The sequence below is a fragment of the Cryptosporidium muris genome, genomic scaffold, assembly GCF_000006515.1.
Source record: "Cryptosporidium muris RN66 scf_1106632373433 genomic scaffold, whole genome shotgun sequence".
Classification (NCBI taxonomy): Eukaryota; Apicomplexa; class Conoidasida; order Eucoccidiorida; family Cryptosporidiidae; genus Cryptosporidium; species Cryptosporidium muris.
Genome location: NW_002196580.1, coordinates 310334 through 327506, shown reverse-complemented (window position 1 = coordinate 327506; position 17173 = coordinate 310334). Strand labels below are relative to the sequence as shown.

At 28.6% G+C, this 17173-nt stretch overlaps 5 protein-coding genes across 5 annotated transcripts, besides 6 other annotated features; 2 read left to right on the top strand and 3 right to left on the bottom strand.

The window, feature by feature from the left end:
* Positions 1 to 189: 189 nt before the first annotated feature.
* Positions 190 to 2867, bottom strand: CMU_032290 (uncharacterized protein; the record flags this gene model as incomplete). The annotated part of the gene is made up of 2 exons (XM_002142401.1): positions 190 to 255; positions 390 to 2867. The coding sequence occupies 2 exons, from the start codon at positions 2865 to 2867 to the stop codon at positions 190 to 192; spliced, it is 2544 nt and encodes an 847-aa protein (XP_002142437.1).
* Positions 311 to 331: a sequence feature (AT_rich).
* Positions 636 to 662: a sequence feature (AT_rich).
* Positions 2868 to 3076: 209 nt separating the features above from the next.
* CMU_032280 (uncharacterized protein) lies at positions 3077 to 3535 on the top strand (the record flags this gene model as incomplete). Its single annotated transcript, XM_002142400.1, has 2 exons — positions 3077 to 3314; positions 3369 to 3535. 2 exons carry the CDS (start codon positions 3077 to 3079, stop codon positions 3533 to 3535), a joined length of 405 nt encoding a protein of 134 aa, XP_002142436.1.
* Positions 3536 to 3708: 173 nt separating this feature from the next.
* Positions 3709 to 5967, bottom strand: CMU_032270 (uncharacterized protein; the record flags this gene model as incomplete). The annotated part of the gene is made up of 1 exon (XM_002142399.1): positions 3709 to 5967. The coding sequence occupies one exon, from the start codon at positions 5965 to 5967 to the stop codon at positions 3709 to 3711; it is 2259 nt and encodes a 752-aa protein (XP_002142435.1).
* A 256-nt stretch (positions 5968 to 6223) lies between these two features.
* Positions 6224 to 7006, bottom strand: CMU_032260 (ribosome biogenesis protein NSA2, putative; the record flags this gene model as incomplete). The annotated part of the gene is made up of 1 exon (XM_002142398.1): positions 6224 to 7006. The coding sequence occupies one exon, from the start codon at positions 7004 to 7006 to the stop codon at positions 6224 to 6226; it is 783 nt and encodes a 260-aa protein (XP_002142434.1).
* A 262-nt stretch (positions 7007 to 7268) lies between these two features.
* On the top strand, positions 7269 to 16088 carry CMU_032250 (uncharacterized protein; the record flags this gene model as incomplete). Its single annotated transcript, XM_002142397.1, has 2 exons — positions 7269 to 8613; positions 8671 to 16088. The coding sequence occupies 2 exons, from the start codon at positions 7269 to 7271 to the stop codon at positions 16086 to 16088; spliced, it is 8763 nt and encodes a 2920-aa protein (XP_002142433.1).
* Positions 14755 to 14776: a sequence feature (AT_rich).
* Positions 14800 to 14821: a sequence feature (AT_rich).
* Positions 16089 to 16377: 289 nt separating the features above from the next.
* Positions 16378 to 16419: a sequence feature (AT_rich).
* A 280-nt stretch (positions 16420 to 16699) lies between these two features.
* Positions 16700 to 16722: a sequence feature (AT_rich).
* Between the last annotated feature and the right edge of the window lie 451 nt (positions 16723 to 17173).

The following is a 17173-nucleotide window of genomic DNA, read 5'->3' as shown; positions in this document are numbered from 1 at the left end:
CTTTTTTTCTGTATAATATAGTGCTTTTTTTTTTAAATGATATCTCTACTCATTCTAGAATAAGTCTAGCTAAATTCACTTATAGAAAGATTGACACTTGTCTTGTACTTAAGGATCAAGACAGAAATTTTACTTGATTTTCAACCAAATTGTCTAAATATGGAATAAAATAGTGATATAAAACTTCAGTTAAAGTATTTGGAATATTCCAACACCAATGCGTCCAGTACTAGGATCTGAAACAATATAGAACCTCTATTTAAAAGTTAGTACATTGTCAACATATAATTACAAGGTAATTAACAAGTTCATATTTAAAAAAATAAAATTTCCCTTTTAACCATTTATCTTCATAAGTTAGATAAATATTTCATATTTAGAAAACTTACCTCCTTTTCAAGGGCATGATAATTTAGAATAGTAGATTTATTCCCCCTTAAATTAGTTTGAGGGGGAAAAACTAGTTTATGCTTCTGGTATCTAGTAATTCTTCCTACATCTTGTAATATGAAAGATAAAGACTCCAGATTATCTCCATTCGTTATACCAGTTAATTTATATTGATAGTTTATCAAATTATTATTAACAGATAGACCTTTACAGTATTCAACTATAGATTGGTTTATGTTATGTAGTAAATTATATTTAAAATTTTTTATATTGATATGCAGGATCTTTGTTGATAAATCATGAGAATTAGCAAAGTTTGAAATATTCTGATTATTATTAAGCTTTGAACTAGATAATAGTATAAGGATATCATTATTACCATACCACTTAATAGAATGAATTTTATTGGTTGTACTATTTACCATTTCAGCTATAGAGCATTGTGAATAATAAATTTTAGGTTCCCAAGGATAGGATTTATAGTTATTATTTATAGTAAATTGAATTGATAGGTCAAATTCCATATTAGGTGATATGTTTTTTAAATAATCCTGATTAACTGAAGATTGATCTTGATAATAGATAGAACTTTGCAATATACAATGCATAATAAATATATTGTTTGTTTTTTCAGAAAATAAAAAAAAGGAAAATACCAAATCTCCATTTGCATCTAAGCTAACATCTATGAAATCTTTGCTATAAAAGTTACAGAATAATAATGGATTAATAGAAAGTTTGATCATTGCCATATTCTTAATATAATCTAATGAAATAGTATCAAAAATTGACTTATAGAGTTTATCTATAAGTGAAGATAGTTTTGTCCTGCATCCAACAATTGAGTTATCATTCTCTGTAAAATAATTCTCGATATTCTTAAAATTCATTATATCCAAAGTTTTAGTAAATAGATCCTTAATATTCCCATCAAGGTATGATTTATAGTCTGTTACTTGTTTTGCAAAGTAATCTAAAAGTGCATCTAATCCATTTGTAGAAATTCCAAATGTATCTTTAAGAGTTTTTGCATCTTCTGATGATATTATTGATATAACTTTATTATCACTGCCATCATTATCATTATCATTCGTAATATCCACATTCTCATCATAATATGATCTTATACAACTAATTAAATGTAAAAATATATGAGTTATTGGAACTACTATACGAATATTATCCTCAAAATTTGCTGTTATATTATTAAATCTTTCAATTTCACTTTCTACAAGTTTAGTGTCTAATTTTTGAATAATATTTTCACTTTGAAGTAATCCCCATAAAACTTTAATATAATCTAATGTTGGGTAAATCGTAAATGCTATCATATTTTTAATATACTCTAGCCCATCTTGGATATTCTGTCCAATCATCACAAGCTGATCTATACTCATATTTAAATTGAGTTCACCTCTTGTAGTTTCATTAGTACTTAGTGGGATACCAGTCCAAAGTGATCTAAGTATCTTAGATATTTCATCTATTGGTATCTTCTCATCATATAAATTTTGTAATAATTGTTTAAGGGGTTTTACAGATGTTTTCCATACGGAGTTTAATTGTTGAAAAACTAATTTAAGAAAGGTTAATAACTGTCTTATATATTGGTTATAGGCAAATATTATTGTTATATTCAAATAATTAGACTTAAAATGCTTCAGACTCACTAAATTTATAGTATAATATGATATAATCTTATTCTTATCTTCATCAAAGTTTGGTGATTCATTCAATGATGGTTTATCTAAAGAATTAGAGTATTTCTTAAAATCTCTATTCTTTTTATCTTCACTTTCTGAATACCCAATAATAACATATTCATAATTTGTTGGTATATATATAGATGCAATTTCCTTGATACATTTCCCAAGTGTTAAGTTCCAAAGTGGAGTGTGACCTCCAATACTACACCAAATAACTCCATATTCATCGAGTGAAAATAGTAGTGATAAATATTCATAAAATGATTCAGAAGAAAATTCAGAAAGTAAAGTTGGAGGATCTATATATCCACTCTTACTTCTAATTGAAGTCCATTCTCCTCTAGTACCCAGTGGATATGATTCAATACATGGTAAGTCTTCTAGAAATTTTGGATAAATCCCAAACTTCGAGATATCTTCTCTTATTTTCTTCTCAATTTTGCAAAACTTCCAGTTTAAACTAATAACTTTGCTTTTTAACTTGTGTATTTGGCTAGAACTTCTTACAGATCCACTTAATTCCAGTATTATTAGAGTACCATTTAAATCTCCAGTACATAAATATTTACCACAAGGACTCCAACACAAACAAAAAGAAGGATAATTCATTCTATATGACCAAATTAGTGAAATTGGATCATTATTCAAAGGTATACGATAGACTTCAATTGTACTTATAGATGGAGGTGCAACTAGTAATGCTAATATTCGTTGAGTTGGATGAAAAGTAGCAGCAGCTACATTTTCCTTCCTGTATGGAATACAAGTCATAAATTAAAGAACTCTAAGATTTAGGCATACTTTACTTTTAAGATTACTAAAAATTCTTTAATAATTCAATATATATCCTTGTTAATAATTTTAAGTATTTTTAAGCCCACTTTAGCGCCGATATTTACTGTGGTTTGAGTATATATTTTTAAAATTTAGTTAGCTGATCTTTATAGACCTGCTTCTGATTCTCCTTAATAAATATTGAAATGAAAGGAAAACCATCATTATTGGCTGATTCTCGAGGATTATTAAATGCTTTAAGTTATATTAAGGAAGAATATCCAGCCTTCAATACAGAAGCAATTGAATATCTATTTAATAAACAAGGTTGTATATCATCAGACCCAAATGTCTTCTCTATTGCAGCTCTGGCAGCCCAATTATTCTTTGAGAGTATACTGCAGAGATCAAAAAAAATACAGATGAGTACTGATGGAGATGACAGTAAGTTTGAGAAATAAAGAAAATTACATAACAATTTTTAAATATATCATTTAGACATTGCAGATAGTGATATTTTAATAAGTGAAGAAAGTTTCATTAGTGCCGTCAAGATTGAAGATGTACCAAATATCTCTGTTTCAACCTACTCAACTATACTAGCTACCAGTAAAGAAAATTTACACAACTATGAAGTATCTAAGAAGCGCCATTCTTCTGATTAAATACCATAATATCCCTTTATATGAGAGAATTGATACACCTAATATGCAATTATTTGGCGGTATAGTGCTTAGTTAATTTTATTAATAATTCACTTTTTTTTGACTCTTGTGATTAATAAATATACTTAAACTAGGCAATTAGGTGTTATAATATTACATATTGTATAGGATATTTACTTGTATTTCTCTCCAAAGGCTAGTATATTCCTATATATCTTCAATTCATCATTACTGGCTAGCCATGTAACATTGTTCTCAGTAGAATTACACATCCCTACTTGCCAATTACTATTAAAGTTTAAATCTAAATTATCTAGATACTCTGGGTGATCTCTATGATTGATATTCTCATTAATTACTAGCTGTGTTGCCAAATCCATTCCAACAAGAGTTCTTGGATATTTCTTTAAAAGAAACCACTTATCTCTCATAACTGGTAATGGCATTGGTAATTGGACTTTTTCTCCATTAATAAATATTTCGAAAGTATGTTCATTTAAAGATTTCAGTAACACTTGCCACTTTGTTTGAGCTTTAGCTAGTTCAATCTCATCTTTTTCCTTTGTATTGTCAAATTCTTGTTCTGGCTCAATATATTCCTTATTTTTATCCATAACAGTAAATCCAGGCATAAATCTTGACCATAAGAAATACTTTTCATTTATATATGATGGTTCAATAAAGATTATATTTCCATATTTATTATTTAAGAAGATACTTGTATCTTTTTGTCTGGATATTGAAGTAATAGAATATTGTTCAATCAAATCATCATAAAGTACTCTACCAGACTTTAATTTATCAAATAATTGCAGTGCTATACAAATTGGATGACCAGGTTGCCAAATAAGCTTTCTAAACCCATGTAATCTAGAAATTTCAAGTTTCCAAATTATAGCATTAGTACCTGAATGATCTGTATGAGTATGATTACAGGAATATGGTGAATTATCTAATTTGATATTACGCATTTTAGATTTACTACATACTTCCATAATATAATAAAATGATTGTCCATTATAACTATTAGTTGAGACAACTATTAATCCACATGGATATGACTCCTCAATTGAATTATATAACTTCTTAAATTCAGTCCAATTATAATTTTTTACAATTTGATCTCTGCTATTATAAAAAGCAATAGAAACTATCCACTCTTTCTGCACTACTTGATGAAATGTATATATTAAATTTAATTTGTAGCTTATATTAGAACAATTATTATGTATAGTTTTATTATTTGAATCTATACATTTATCTAAATTTTGAATTTGATCATTATTAAATTTTCTATTTAATGCAAAAAGAGTAAAACTATCAGCTATTTGTATTATTAGTAGATCCCCAATTTTATTAAATATAAGTTGATAATAAAATGAATATTTGATATTTCTTCTTGAGAATTTCATAGTATGAGATGTTAACACTTCACTATATTCATTGAGTATTATTAGAGAACTTTGTTTAGTTAAGTATACTGCAATAATAACAGAATTTGCATCTAATATGTGATTTACATTTTTATTTCTCCATATAGCAAATGGAAATGTATCTATTTCTTCAGAGGTACTTTTTACTAAGATATTTTCTTGTAATATATAATTGGGAATAATTTCCTTGATTAATTGAATTATGCTTGAGTATTTATGGGAATTCCCAGTTAAGATTGTCTCAAATTTGCACATTAAATAAATAGGTGGAATCCCAATAATTCCAATATAAAGCTCAAGTATAATATTTTGTCCAATTTCATCTACTTTAATGCCATCTACTATGTTTATATTAAGCAGATCTGTTTTAGAATTAGAATCTAAATCTCTTACGTTAATATCCTTTGCTCGCAAATTTGAAAGTAAAAGGTCTACAAAGAAACTTGATAATTCAAATGATTGTTTAGTTTCATGCCTTTTTACTAAACAAGTTAAAAATTCAGATATCTGATTTATAGTTAAGCTACCTATGAAACAAGGGATACCAGGATGGTTATACATTTCATCTGCAAGAGTAATATCCCAAATACTTATCTTGTTTGTAAAAACAGCTATTAGGTATTTATCATTATAACAAAATTGTAGATTTATACAAGGAGTCACTGTTTTTATTGCCGAATATTTACATATCTCTTTTTGATACATTTCGAATTCAATTGATAAGGGAATAACTGCAAAACAGGATCTCGACACTGATCCAATAAGGTATATTGCAGATAAAGTTGCAACTGCAAATATATCTCCATCCTCACTAAAGTTTGCACACAAAAATGGACCAACAGGGCAAAAGTGCTCTGAAGAAGTTGTATTCGTTACTAGTGATCTTCTAAACGATGAGTTATTTGGGAATGTTGATGTATCCAACCAATACTTTGGTATTTCTGGTAGTAAAGATGAGAATAAAGAAGGTTTAACAAGACATTCCAAGTTCGGTATCATGACAAGATACTACCTAATACAAAACATCTTGATGAACCTCTTGCAAGTACAAAAAGTAGGGAGCGCGATATTTCCATTTGGTTAGCATTTCAATAGAAAAAATACAATCAAAAACTAAAAACTTTAGTCCAATATTTCCTTTTGTGTAAACTATAAAAATGCCTCAATCCTATCTAAAATCCCTATGAATAATATATTTATTTTTGCCTCTCAATATATTTAAAATCTAAAACCCCTTTTCCTTTATATATATTCATTATACAAGTAAAACGGCATTTATGCATCCATCTATTTCTGGGTTATTAGTTACTTGGGCATATTTAGCCCATACTACCTTACCTGTTTGGGTTACAAGACCTAGTTCACTCACATTAACTTCCAATACAGTGCCTTTTGTTATGACACCCAGAGTTGTGTAAAGTTGACTTTGTGGATTCTTCTTAACAGATACAATATCTAAATAAAATGTAGTTTTTAATTCTGGATGTGTAACATGAGCCTTCTTAAACCTTAGACCAGTAGGACGAATATAACGTTCAAATTTTGGTGGCTTTCTGGTGAAGTCACTACCTACGAAGCAAACTTTATTAACAATTCTCTTCCATGACTTCTTCTTTCTTTTACCAGAGCGTAAAATTTTAAACATTTCATCCTCATTTAAGGCTTTGATTTTTGGAATAGGAACCTTCCATTTAGCTGCTTTTTCCTTCCTTTTTTGTTTAATCATATTACTCAAAACCTTAGTACGATTTACAATTTCACGATCCAATAAGTAAGCAGGAATAGCACCTTTAGCAATGGTATCAGATTGTGTTTCCTTACCATCCTTTTCTTCATTGACCTTCAAAGCCTTCTTAAGAGTTACCTTTTCTGCATAACGTTTCTTATTGTATAACTTCGCCTTAATTCCACGCAATTTCTGTGCCTTTGCAGAGTTCTTATGAACCTTCCTAGATTCTAGCTTCCGTTTTTTTTCAAAATGATCAAACCTATATCCATAACGCTTTCTATGTAGTTCTATATACTCATTCTGAGGCATACTTATTAAATACCTTCACTATTGCTAATATTATAACAAGGTTTTGAGATGTAAAGTTTCAGATATTATTTACTTATAAGCCTTTTTAAGAGTATAAGACGGCCCGCTTGAGTAATAGATCCTCAAATAAAAGGGTACCGAGCAAAAACTTTTAGCGCTGACAGTATTATTGGCGCCTATTATTAACGTATATGCAGTTTTCATTATAACTGTAAACTGATACAATAAGATCTTCTGCCCTTTTGTGCAGCAATATAATATAATGCCAATAAGAGAAATAGAAGGCAATACTGATAGAATAGATTCTGAAGATGCCTTTTATAGTGTTATAGCTTCTAACTCCCAACAATATGACTTAGCAATAAGTATTCCCAAGATAAGGGTTCGTGAAGATATAATGAATGAGTGGTTTAACATAAATAAAGGCTGTAATTTGTCTCTATTAGCTCTAAGATTTAGATTACTTTGTTTAAAGATATATATGGTACGCAATGGTCCAATTGTCCCCAAGATTTTTTATCATGGGTCTACCTTCTCATTTGATTTAACATATCAAGAATATGAGAAACTATTTTTAGATGATCTTGTAATAGACTGTGATGCAGATTTAGTTGGCCAATTATTATATTTAGTGTGTGTGTTATCTGATCACCCCAATATAACAAGTGAGTGGATATCATTTCTAACTATCCAGTTATTCTCAACCACATATTCACTAGAGGATGAAAAATCCATTTGGTACATGACTATATGTAATAAGAGTAATAGTGAATTGTATCCATTACCATTAGAAGAGAGAAAATGGACTAAACATGTTGAAGCACTGAGAAGAGATGATATATATTTAACTCATTCTATAATTAACACATCTACAATATTAAATCCAACTAATGGAACTTTGGATTTCTTTATAATATCTTGTTTACAACTATTAATGGATCCTTTATATAATAATATAGAGAATATATTTTGTATATACCCTAAAGATACAGAGGTATTTTCAATATGGCGTCTACCAAGTAACACTCCACTAATAAGTAGATGCTCACAAGTTTGGAGTGGACAACATATTGCCTACCGTTGCTTAACATGTGGTACGAGTAGTTCATCATGTATATGTGTAGAGTGTTTTCAGAGTGGGAATCATGAAGGACATGACTATTATATATATAAGTCAGATTATGGTGGTTGTTGCGATTGTGGTGATGAACAAGCATGGAACTCTGGTGGATTTTGTACTCATCACAAAGGATCTGCTGACATAAACAAACATAAGGAATTAGATGACTTTAATGAATTGAAAATATCTAAAAATAAACTCAGAGAAATACTGAAGGGGCTCCTTCATGGAATTTTATGTCATGTAGTATGCCTTTCAAGACTATATTGTACAACACCTCCAACAAAGGAATTACTTTTGCCTTTTAATGCAAAGTTATATTCACGTGCTTTATCACATAATATAGATGAAAATGAGAATCACTTTTTGTTTGAAGATCAAGAATACAACCTGTTTGCAGAAAATATAGAATCTGATACTGCTCTTGATAGTGAATCTCTCAACAGAACTGATACTACTAATAATAACCCATCTCATACTAGTGGAAGTTTGTTACAAACAGAAAATATATTCCCAGCATTCCTTTCTATCGAATTTCGTATAGGCAATACTTTTGTTATATTGCATCGTGATAAATATATTCATATGGATGCATACTTCTTTGAATGGTTTATCTATTTATGTGAAACATACCCAACCATATTCCTTGAGCTCTTAGGAGAGTTATTAGGTTCTCCTATTCATGAACTTTTGCTAAATTATGGAGATGGAAGTGAGCCTAGAACATCTAAACTGTTACAGCCATTAATAGAGCAACAGAGAGTTCACAGTCTTATAAAAGAATGGAAAGATATTCCAAAATTACTTGCTTTAATTCATCCATGTTGGAGACGTAACAAAGTAGAAAATATAACCGAGAAAATATTAGGATGTAAAGAAGAGGGAAAAATAAATAATAATACAGATAATTGTGATAGAATAGAAGATCAAGATTATTCTTTTGACACAGATCACAAACTGGATATTATTATGGAAGAAGAAAGTCTTAAGACAAATCCTTTGTCTTGTTCTGGTAATAGTAATTCTGAAAACATTTCTATTAAAAGATTTGTATCTTACTTCCCACTATATAATAGAAATAACTTGTCGTATGATACAAATGCATCAATATCAGATAGCAAAGAAATTTGCTCAAATATTGACGAAAGCAAATTAAATAAAAAATTCAGCATACCATATAAAGATATAGTTGATCCAATTAATAATAAAGCACATGAAAAATATTCTAACTTAAATGACAATATTAAAGATAACAAAGATGGAGAGGGACTAGAAAGGTTATATATTAGAAATAAGGATCTTTTGAATGATAAGCTAACATATTTAGATGCTTTCTGGGTAAAGTGGTCTCAAAAACTCCTTAATACAGGTCAATTAAGCTCTCTGATAACTTATAAGCAAGGAGACTTAACAGATTTATTATTAATGCTGATGTTTGATTTTAATTTCAAAAGTTTTATATTTCCTAAAATTTTTCTAAGGAATTATTGTGAGTTAGTTAAAAGACAAGATAAAGCTCTAACAAGAATAGCAGTTCAATTATTTACAATAGAGAAGATCTTGTGTAATATGGTTTTACATGGAGATTTGATCAAGATCCTTTTTGGGACAACTTTCCAAGTATTACAAAGTTCAATCATATCATCTAATGAAGTACCAATTAACTTAAACAATTTGAGTAATAGAAATACTCACAATACATATTGTAGTCTGGAATCTACCCGAGATAGTGAATCAATTACTAGAGAAAGCCAGTTTCTTCTTATGTTGAATCCCATAGATCCTTCACTGACGAGGCGTAGATACTCATATCCACTGCATGACTCAAGATATATATTACACTCTACAGACCTACTTCTATTCATCATATTTAATATAGTAACTCCAGTAGTTCAGGAAGAGCTACTTATAAAAGGAATAAAAGGCGAGGAGATATTCCTTAAAAGTGAGCAACTTTACTTGGACTTCTGGCATAGGGGATGGTTGGCTTTATTAAGATTGTCCCAGTGTATTAATCCTCACAAAAGCCACTGCCAGAGTGCACTAGATGATTCTGTATGGCATTCTAGTATCTTGTTTTGTTGTGATATTGTTTCAAGTGTCAATGGAATTATACAAATAATTAAGTTTTTAATTGATATACTATGCAACAATACATCCCTGAATATTGAAAGTTTAAGAAGTAGTTTGAATAAGTACAAGGAGCAAACAAAAGAAATATCTTTAGGAATTTATCGTATAACAGTAAACTCAATTCAGGCACTTTTGCAATGGATATATTTGGTATCTGTTAATGAAAAGTGGAATGTTCACTACGAATTTTACGATAATTTTTGCACTACTACTTTTCTCTCCAATTTCTATGAATCTTCCAAATTTGATAATGTTAATTGTTTCGGGAAGTTTTCATGGAATTATAAATTTGGATATGAGAGTAATCGAGAAAATAAGATAATAGCAGTTAGTAATCACTCAATTATTAAAGATAAGGTATCTATACATTTACCTTTGCATCGAACTACACTTCAACTACTTTATATTTATATAGAATATAATTACAAAATAAGGCAAAATAATGAAGGTAAATCCGACGAATTAAATGATGAAGAGCATCAAGAAGATTTTGAAAGTACACAAAAAGATTATTTTAAGAAGTCATGTAATTCCGTAACTCCATCTTCCTCTTCTTTATTGAGTATTGAAGATTTTTTGAAATCTATTGGTATATTTAATGAAATAACTCTTTTATGCATATTAGAACATCCAATACGTTCGTATTGCTTTGCATACCAAGCATTCTGTATGAGTAATGTCTGGGTTAGAAATGGACTAGCTCCAGTCAATGAAGCTCAATTTTATAAAAAGACTTATTGGGCCACTATGTATCTTATTAGTGACTTATTTATTATAAGATTTATACTATGCTTTTTAACCTCTCAAGTATCAAAAGAGATATTGCTAAAATCCCTATTACAACACTTTGATATCCATGAAGAAGTAACTCCTAATAACAAAGTAGCATATGAAGAGAAACTTGGGGACAGAACAGAAATTCTAAAAAATATGAATGATAGTATATCAAATTTTGAATTACCTAACAATACAAACAGGAGATTTTGGCAAATTTTTTGTGATGAGATATCTCCAAATCTCTTATCTTGTGCAAATTGTATGTTGGATATAATAGTGAAATGCTGTACAATAGACTTACCACTTTGCCTACCATATGATATGATATTTCTTAAATATGTACTTTTACAATCATTGATGAAAGGTCCGAAATCTCGCTCTGAAATACAGGAAAGTTTATCTTCTTACTCGAGTAACCTTATTCACTCACTAGCAACAAGTCATATGGAGTATATAGATGCTACTTTAAATAAATTTTGTGTAAGCATATCAGCTACGGAAACAAAGCCATTACTCTATCAATTGCAACAGCCACTAGGCTGGATGATTTATGATCCAACATTCCCATTAGCCTCTTTCAATGATTTACTCAGTACAGATGAATTACTACTTGAGAATATCAGGAACTGGAATTTGAATGACACTAAACGGCGTAGAGTTGGCGATTATTCACTTGATAGTCAATCTAAAAGTATTTGTTATAACAATAAGTCTGAACTATCTACTTGTACAAGCTCTAACTCTAATTATCCTTCATTTATAAAATTCCCATTAAAAGTAGCATACCTTCCTAAAAAGAATTTTTTTTTAATAAACAGATACTTTGAGTTTTCATCTTCAAGAATAGTAAGGTCAACATTGATAAGTATGATATTACAGTTACAGTGTGAAATTTTTAATTACTCTTATAAGAATACTATAGTTGCAGATGTTAGAAATATACAGTTAACAGCCCATTTATTATTTAGACTGATCATTCTGGAGATTGTACAAAAGTGCATATTAACAGATTTTCATATAGAAAACTTTATTGGTGAAGATTTTCTTGAAAAATTGTATTCATCCTTTTTTACACTTGGAAGAGTAGAATATGGTGAAGCTCATTGCGACACTTTAAATACAGAAAGAACACATAAAAACTGTGAAGATACACAAAATAAATACAAAAAGGTAGATATAAATACAGATACTCAAAGATGTTCCAATGAAGATGAATCTTTTATATTAGCAGGTATAACAAATGAAATGTGCTATCACATCTATAAAATATTTGCAAGTAAAAAACAAGAATTACTTAATTCATGTTACACTATAAAAAGTTTAAATATTTTTGAATTATCAAGGGATATAGATAGCCTCGAAGATATTAATATATTTGAACTTTTATTATACCAATTTAAGTTAGAAGGAATTTTTTTGGACTCAAAAAACCATCCCATCTCAACATCCTCATTTTGCATGCTAGATATTTTGCTAGAAACTATTTATTCAACAAGATTAGTCAGCTTCAGAAATAATTCAGTTTTAATAAAAGCTCCTAAGTTTATTACAGAGGAAATGAGGAACCATATTCCATTGGAAGCTTCATTTTTCTTTGAATGGAGTCTGACGATAGCTAAAAGTTGCCATCCCCGCATAAATCAGTATATTGATAACTATATCAGATCCACATTTACTTTTGATTATAATATTGATAAAAGCTCCGAATTTAGTTCTAAATCAAAGTCCAAAGTATTTATGAGGCAAGTGGCAATTATGAATAAGTATGCGCAAAAGCGACAGGAATTCATAAATCTACAACCATCTACCATATTAGATGGAGACTTAAAAGACCAGAATCTACATATTCAGGATATTGAACCTAGCATTCATATTGAAGTTGATCAATCTAACATTGCAGATTCACCATCTTGCGTGTTTTGCCACGAAAAAATAACTTGTGAAAATAATAGTCAAATCTTTACATTTGCTTATCTAGATTTTCAGGGTCTTTCTGAAAGTCCAAGAATACGTTTACATCCAAAAACTGATATAAATGATTCCTTATCATCAAATATCAAAACAAAATTAATAAAACGTGAAAGGTCTTATTCAAACCAGGGACACCCTATATCCTTAAACCTCTCTCCATATAGTGAAAAACCTTCCAGTTGCTCAGCCTTCAGTCCAATTTCTTCTTATATATCACTTTATTTAACAACATGTGGACATCTTATACACTGGAATTGCATAAGACAATATCAAAAACTTCAAATACAACAAGAGAAGACTTTGGCTAATTCGTCACATAATCAACCAGTTATTAACCCTCCTGAAAATGATGTAAATTTCTCAAATTTTCCACTTTTACCTGAAACTCGAACTATAAAACTATCAGTCTTAAGGCAAAATCAAATATCCTGTAATGAGGCCACAAATCAAGATAATGAAGAAACTCAAACAACACCCAATGTAGAAATATGTGAAGGATTAAAGGATTCAACAAGTGCATACCCGGATTGCATAATCCATACACTATCTAGTGGTAAAGATACTGAAAATTGTACTATCCAATATCAAGGGACATACCACTACACCTATTTACTATGTCCATATTGTACAGTTCCATCTAATATTGTATTACCTGTTTTTTTACAAAATGATAGAAGAGAAGTCAATCAAAGTATTTTATATCATACTCCTGGAAATTTTGAAGTACTTGAAAGGTTACTAAATTTGTTAAACGTAAACAAGGATCTGATCAATAATGAAAATAAGACTTTTCCAAATGTGTATTGTACTATATCATCTTCTACAGTCATTCAGCAATTACTACCACTATTACATTCAACTAGCTTAATTCTGCCTTGTTATATAGTTTCTGATAAAATCAAAGTAGGTAATTATATGTTAAATAATCCCTTAAGCTTAATTTCTAAGCTTATTAGTGATAATATACTGATTGAATCGCAAAATTTGTTTGTAAATGGATCTTCTAAAACAAAAATGTACAGAATATTGATAGATATGTTTCAATACATATGCTTAACTAATGGAAATCTTAAGATATCTCTTCAAAATTCCTTAAGAAATACTTTGTTTAGTAATAAAAGCAAAATAGACGTATGGGAATTTGCTGCATTACAATCTCCATCATCACGATTTCAATTTGCTATTGCCTCTATTCTATCTTTCGAAAATGATATAGTTCCAATTTTAACTTATTTCCTAGTTATAGAAATATTTTGTATAATTTGGACATTCTGGAATAATGATTGGTTTGAACTTGATATAAATGATACAAATGAGGAACAATTTGACGACCATCTAAACATCAAGAGTTTAAATCCAATTATTGGAATTATAAAGAAACTTAAAAAACATACTAACAAAAAAAAAATTAATCCAACTGAAGCTAAAGCCTTAAATTTCTTTATTAATTTGATATATGGAACATCTTATAATCTTAAATATAAACATTTGGATTTAAGAAAAAATGAAAATTCAGAGGAAAAGTACATATATTGCATTGCAAAAGAGTGGAAAACTGTTAACATAGCAACAACCCTATATGGTGCTTTGCCAATACAACTTGAAATGAAACCAATAGATGAACAGAATCTAGAGAAAAGTGGAGAATATCAAAATAACCTATTTATCTTGAAAAGTAAAACTACTGACTTTAATTCATCTGAATATCCAACAATAGACTTAGAGTCACTTTTAGATTCAGATATTGATAAAATAAATTTAAATAAAATGGAATTTGAAGGAATATCTAGTGATTTAATTAATAATATTAATTACTCAAGTAGTTTAAGTGATAGTACATCTTTTAACCAAAAAAAAGATCTAATAAGTGATTTTGTTGAACATATCTCTAAAAGCATTGGAACTGGTTTAATTAAAAATATTAAGAGTCTTAATGAAGTTGTTAAATGTGGAATTTTAAAATGGATGAGTTGTATTACAACCTTTTTAAGTATACTCAAAAACAGAGAAAACGTTTCAGATAAGTGTTCAAATATATTACAAAATTTAATATGGAGAATTTCAGAAATTTTGGGAAATAATGATATTAGAGAACTTTGGAATGAATTAATTAATCTTGAGAGCGTTCATAACTCTAAAATATATGCTGAGATTTTACAAAAAATACCATTTTTTAAACTGATTACTACTTACAATAACTTTATACCAATGACATATCTAGATATCACGACAGATAATTCAATTCCTAAAGACTCATGCTTATACAAACATCCACTTGTGAGTCATATGAATTCATCTTCATTCGAGACACTACTAGAGTTTATTAAAAAGATTAATAAAGAATACTATCAATATACTATGTTATATTGGAAAATACAGGATTATTCAATAATAATATCTCAATATTATCAATTTACACTATTACCTCCGAGAGTATACCATTCCTTATATAATAAACTAATATCAAATCCTACTTTACACTGGAAAAGTTTAGATTTAACTAACACACACCAGCTTATTATATGCCTTACTTGTGGAGCTACTTTATGTACAGAAAATCGTTGTTGCAATGAATCTGAAGTAACAACTTTAATAACTTCATCAATATTCAAGTGTCATTACTATTACCCAGCAAGTAACTCTGATAATAATGATCCTGACTACATTCTTCCATACTCAATTCCCTCTGGATCAAGCCTAATCATGTCTAATACACCTATACCAATTAGAGATCATATAGCACATTGTGGAAGAGGTCTATCATTTTTTTTGCATATTCCTTCATCTCTAGTATTAGCTCTAAGGCTTGATATAGCAAGTACTAAATGTCTATTTACTAGCTTTCTTGGCTGGGATAGTGAGAAACTAATATCTGGTGGGAGAGTTTCTTATATGTCTACTTTATATGTTGATGAATATGGCGAAGAAGATAAGAATCTTGCTAGAGGAAAGCCCTTATACTTATGCCCCCATAGATGGACGAAACTACAGAATATTCAGTATAGACATTCAGTTAGAAGAAATACAAAACTTACTTGGAATATATTACAATCATTTGATATTATTTCAAGTGAACACTAACTATTTTAATAAATCATAATACTTTATTAGCTTGTATAAGATTATGTAAAATTACACTTTACTTTGTTATTGCTAAGTATAATTCCCAAATTTCCTTATAATAGACCTAACACGTAATTAACCTAAAATAACATGTATTATTAAATAAAAGTCTCGGTAATATTAGGTATATTTTTACAGGTAATAAATTTATATTTAGGAATATTGTAATAATGAATATTTTAGTATAAAGGTTTTCTATAAGGTTGAAGAAAAAAAGTTATCTCTTATTTGACCACATATCACATAGTTAAAATAAATAGTACTTTTATCTAATATTAATATTTTTAAAGTTCTTTGCATTAAACTTATATGTAATAAGTCCAGATTAAAAAAAAAAGGCATCTTATTATTTTTAAATATCAACTTTTTTATTGAAATTCTTTATTACGTAATATTTTCTATTAATCTTTGATCATTGATAAAAATTCGATAATTTATTTGCATCCAAATTTATTATTCCACCATACATTTATATTGGTATAAACCCTAAAAAGTCAATTCTCATCTAAAAAAAGTTAAACATTGAATAGTACCCATTTATCACATAATACAATAACAGTATTAAACAGAATATATAATTATATAAATATATCACTTGTTACTCTAGTCAACTTATGTATATATTTATAATGCATACACTTCTTTTATTTAGCCATTATTCAAAATATAGATCTTATCAAAATTACTTGCTATATTTAATTAGTCCTTAATATATTTATAAGTTGTATGATAGTAGATGTGTAACATATTTTTACAAGTTATTAGTAGAATAGTATAAATTCAATGTCATCAAATCCTAGAACTACCAATTATTCAAAAATTTTTCCGAGATTCCAAGTTTGCAACCTGGTACTTTTACTTCTTATAAAATTCTATAGAGAATTCACATTACTAAATATAAGTTATATATATTACTGAAGTACCCTTATTAGTTATATTTGTTCTAAATTTAGAGTATTTCAAAGTTAAACTTGTAATTCCATTATCTAATATCCAATAAGATATTCCTAAGAGAGAAGAATATATCGTTATTTGTTTATGAA